Genomic DNA, 4,775 nt, shown 5'->3' with positions numbered 1-4,775 from the left:
GCTCAAGGGCAAGGTTCAGAGTCTCTTCTGTCATCCACTTTGGTCTTCTCTTCTTTTCTTGTCTTTTTAGTGATCTTTTGCTTTCTTCATGAATAATGTTCTTGCTATTTTCCCATAATTCATCTGGCTTTTGGTTGTTGGTGTTCGATGCATCAAATCTATTCTTTAGATGATCTCTAAATTCTAGAGGTGAGTATTTAGGTATTCTGGAGAGTCCTCAAGGGAGCCCAGTTCCACACACAGTCATCCATATTCTACTCTGGAAAGCCAAAGTGGAGAGGCGGGGTGGGGGGTGCTGTATAACTACCATCTTGCTATGGATTCAGCCATGGGAAGTTGTGACTTTCATAACTATTAAGTAATTGTAGTCCATGGTAAATGTGTACCCTTCAATCTGTAAAAGAGGGTGGGTTGGATGGATTTGACTTTCATTAAGCCATTAGATTTAGAACTGAGGACCTCTATTCAGAAATTGTACATACGCATGCACTGCCTTAGAGTCGGATCTGACTCATAGCGATCCCTCCCTGGGTTTCTGAGGTGGTATCACCAGGGAAATAGATTGCCCAATCTTCCTTCTGAGGAGTGTCTGGGGTTTGAACTGCCAGCCTTCTGTTAGCAGTCAAGTGCCTTAGGCAATACGCCACCAGAGCGCCTTCAGAAATTGTACACTAGTTTAAATCAAAATAAACTTTCACCTTTGTCCTCCTTATGTTCTGCCCATGTGTTACTTTTAACAAAAAAAAAAAAAATTAAAAAATGAGAGAGAGAAAGAATTCCAAGCAGATTTTGCTTTGGGAGACTTCAAAATAATATTACTGCATAAATGATTTAATCTTACACCTTTTTCCCTCTGTTTGAAAAGGTAGAATTGAAGAGAGACACCTCAGCTCCAAAGTGTCCTCTGCTTACATCTGGAACCCAGGGCATATTTACTAGATAGACACTGTCAGGTGGGGGAGGGAGCACAGGCCAAGAAGCAGTCAGTTCCCATTTCAGCCATTTCAGTTCTGGCTCTGCTGTTTATTTATCAGCTTTGAGTCCTGGGCAAGGTAATGACCTTCAGTTTTCTCCTTTGTAAAGTGGAGAAGGTAATGCCCACTCCTCCAAGTTCAGAAAATTCTTATAAACATTAAATAATTAATTTTTTCAAAAAATGATTTAAAGGATGCAAAGTATATGACAGTATTTCTTTTTCAACAGTTCATCCCAACCATCACATCATGGAGGGTTTTAATTCTCATAGCAGCCCTCATTCAATTCTGTGTGGCCTTCTTTGTAGAGGTAAAGTAATTTCTGTGTGACTCTTACTGTTTTTCTGGGAGGGATAAACAAATAAAGGGTCTCATTCCCAAAAGAGGTCCATTTTTCAGAATAACTACTTGAGTCCCTAAAAATGATAGTTATTAAGGGTTTATAAAAACTGTATATTTTCTCTTTGGGACAAATTCCTTTATGATTTAAAATTTTTTGAAAGCTACATAGAAATGCTTCTAGTATCTTCAAAATAGAAAGCAAAGCCTCAAATTAACTGTAATTTTGCCTTACATGAGGACATTCTATTATAATTTTCTAGTATTTTTCCATAAGCTATTAGGGACCAGGCCAGGTGACCTTCCATCTGGGAAATTCAGTGAGATGAAGAGTAAAGCTGAGCAGAGGCATGGTCTTCTGGAGGGCCTTCCTTATGAAGAGAGCAAGGGAGCTATTGTTCATTCTAGTCAGTGCCTACCCTTGGAGGTCCCTGTAGCATGCATTTCTCATCTACTTAGTGTCACTAATAGACTTTACCCATTCAGTAAAAGGCCCTAATGCCACATTTTTAAGGCATTTTAGATTTTTTTTTTAAGATTCACATAAATTCCTTGGGAAAGGGGAACAATTTTTGAAAAAAATGTACACAAATATTTTTATGGGGTTTTCAGATATCAGAACTGATGAATACGATCAATACATTAAAAAAAAAAAAAAAAAATAGCTCTCACTCCAGGAAGAATCTTTGAGAAATAGATTTTTTTTCTTTCCAAATTTAGCTGAGATTACCTTAATTCCTTAAAAAAAAAAAAAAAACCACCAAACCTACTGCCATTCAGTTGATTCTGACTCATAGTGAGTCTACAGGACAGAGTAGAGGTGCCCTACAGGATTTCCAACTCTGTGAATTGTTAATGGAAGCAAACTACCTCATCTTTCCACAGAGTGGCAGGTGGGTTTGAATTGCCAACCTTTTGGTTAGGAGCTGAATGCTTTTAACCACCATGCCACCAGAGTTCCTTTTAATTCCTTAGTTCCTATTTACTTATTAGTTCCTATTTTTAAAAATTATATTCTTAAAAAAAAGAGAAAAAATATCTACATGTAAGAAGGTATTCAATATACAAAATAGTAGACTCAATTTAAGTGTTCAAAAATAGACATTGTTTAAATAAGTGGTTGTACAGCCATTTGAATAAATACTGTATTAAAGTCACTAAAATTTGTATTAAGATGACTGTAACAAGAAAAATGTTGTGTATCACATAATGTATATTATGATATTATTTTGTGGCCAGTAAAAACAAGCAGAATACAAAATGTTACCTATCCAATCATTACAAATGTGTAAAGATTGTGTATGTATGTAGACAAAGAATAAAAGAGAAATCAAAAAAAAGGGATAAAATCATCATTTGATTTCAAGGATTTATCCATTCATCCAATAAACATTTATTTGGCACTTCCTATGGGGCAGGTGGCAGTAGCAGGACTAACACTGAATGAATTTTTGTTTTCCTTGATTTTGAGGACATTGTTATTGTTATTATTTCAGTCTGGCATAAAAATAATTTTAAGTGAACGGCTAGCCAGGAAATCTGTGGAAATGAAATGTTGTAGCTTTCAGATCTCTGTTGAACGTGCACTCCCCCCTGTTCCCGCCCTCCCTCCCAGCATGTCTAGGGAAGATGCAAGGGAACTTGCTGGACTTCCTGGGGACAGCAGAGAAGCTACTACAGAAGCAGCAATAAGAAGCACATTTTAGAGCAAGGCCTGGGGAAACGGGGTGGTTTTAAGCAAAATGGCTGCCCAGGGAAATGGAGATGAAGATTTGATAATTTTTTCCACCTGTATTTCCAGGATGCCATCCTTCAAAATCGAGAGCTCTGGTTGTTGATCAAGAAAGAATTTGGATTCTACTCTAAAAGTCAATACAGGAACTGGCAAAAAAAGCTGGCAGAAGACTCAACCTGGCCTCCCACAAACAGGACAGACTATTCAGGCAATGACAAAAATGGATACTACATCAACCTAGGCTATGAAAGCCCTGAACAGATTCCAAAAGAAAAACACGAATTGAGAGGCCAAAGCACAGAGCAGCATTTTTTAACCAGACTGTAATCAGAATTGTTGTCATACACGCTCAACAGCATCACCTTTCTTCCTGAAAAATGAAACATAGTGGAGATGATTGTCTGCCTTTATCTTTTCTTTCCATCCAAGGATTCAAAGCACATTTCTTCCTGCATTGAGCCTTGAGACAAAGGACATTAAATATGCTTATTTTGGTTGTATTCTCTACCACTGAGGGAAAAAAAAACGTGTTTCATGGATTACCATTTGTTTTCTAATAAACTTTATTCACATTCTATAGTATTATCCTGTTTAAATTGTACAGCTTTTCAAGGTAGTGAAATTAGTGATAGGAGCATCAATTGAAGACAGGAAAATTGAGGAAGAGTTTGGTCTTTGAAAATTCCATCAATATATTTTTACTTTTATATACAGAAATGGAAGAATTTTGGGGGGAAAAGAGAAAAACTTCCAAAAAATTGTCACAAAACCTTATAGTCATTTGTAAAGGACATTTGTGTACATATCTTTTTCCAAAGTCACAAACATTCCCTTTTTTTCCATTACTTTTGTATGGTTCTAATAGAGAAACAAGAAATGACACTTAGGAAATTTAACACTACTTGTAGTAAGCCAGAGGTATGGATGTGGAGAACAGTAGAGGTTTTCGTTAATTACATACAATCTTGGCATGGGCACAGCTAACATCTAAGCCAACTCCACCAAAGCTGAACATCTCGTAAAGTATATTATTTTAGGGCCAGTGAGGCCAGAAGGTCCTGAGTAGATCACAAATGTAGTGGAGTTAATTGTTAAAATATTCTCTTCATTTAAAAAAAAAAGGTAGTTTTATTTATACTGCTCTGGTAGCACAGTGCCTAAGGCACTTGACTGCTAATCAGAAGGCTGGTAGTTCAAACCCACCAGCCACTCCTCGGAAGGAAGATGGGGTAATCTACTTCCGTAGTGATACTACTGCCTCGGAAAACCATGGAGGGGTTGCTGTGAGTCGGGTCCGACTCAACAGCACATAACAACACTGACACACAAAAACATTAAGTTCTAACTTTAAGAATTGGCCAGAACTCAGCATTGCTAATCTGAAAAAAAAAAAAAAAATCCCAGGGAAGGAGCCCCATGATGTTTTCATCCACATGACAATTCTCAGCTAATAAACAATTCAGGCTAATAAATAACCACGAGTTCTGTTTCATCTTTTCATTACCTAAATCATGTTATTAAGTGTATCTTAAGACCACAAGAAAGAGTACATCCTTTACAAATATATTCTGTACACTATTAATACATGTAGGAGCTCTGGTGGCCAAGTGCCTAAGGCACTTGACTACTAATCAGAAGGCTGGTGGTTCAAACTCATCAGCCACTCCTGGGAAGGAAGGTTGGGCAATCTATTTCTGTAGTGACACTGCCTTGGAAACCCAAAGAGG

At 37.3% G+C, this 4,775-nt stretch overlaps 1 protein-coding gene across 1 annotated transcript in view; it reads left to right on the top strand.

Annotated features, from left to right (window-relative positions):
* ATP13A5 (ATPase 13A5) overlaps positions 1 to 3,375 on the top strand; it is a 201,616-nt gene extending 198,241 nt beyond the window's left edge. The window contains exons 29-30 of the mRNA XM_007948018.1: positions 1,204 to 1,284; positions 3,115 to 3,375. Coding sequence (XP_007946209.1) covers positions 1,204 to 1,284; positions 3,115 to 3,375 — 342 coding nt within the window. The remainder of the gene's footprint in view (positions 1 to 1,203; positions 1,285 to 3,114) is intronic.
* Positions 3,376 to 4,775: the final 1,400 nt, after the last annotated feature.

This window comes from Orycteropus afer, unplaced genomic scaffold, assembly GCF_000298275.1.
Source record: "Orycteropus afer afer isolate SDZICR_OR568_19922 unplaced genomic scaffold, OryAfe1.0 scaffold00198, whole genome shotgun sequence".
Lineage (NCBI taxonomy): Eukaryota > Metazoa > Chordata > Mammalia > Tubulidentata > Orycteropodidae > Orycteropus > Orycteropus afer.
Note: the sequence above shows the minus strand (reverse complement) of the source record. Positions and strands in the feature narration are given on the sequence as shown.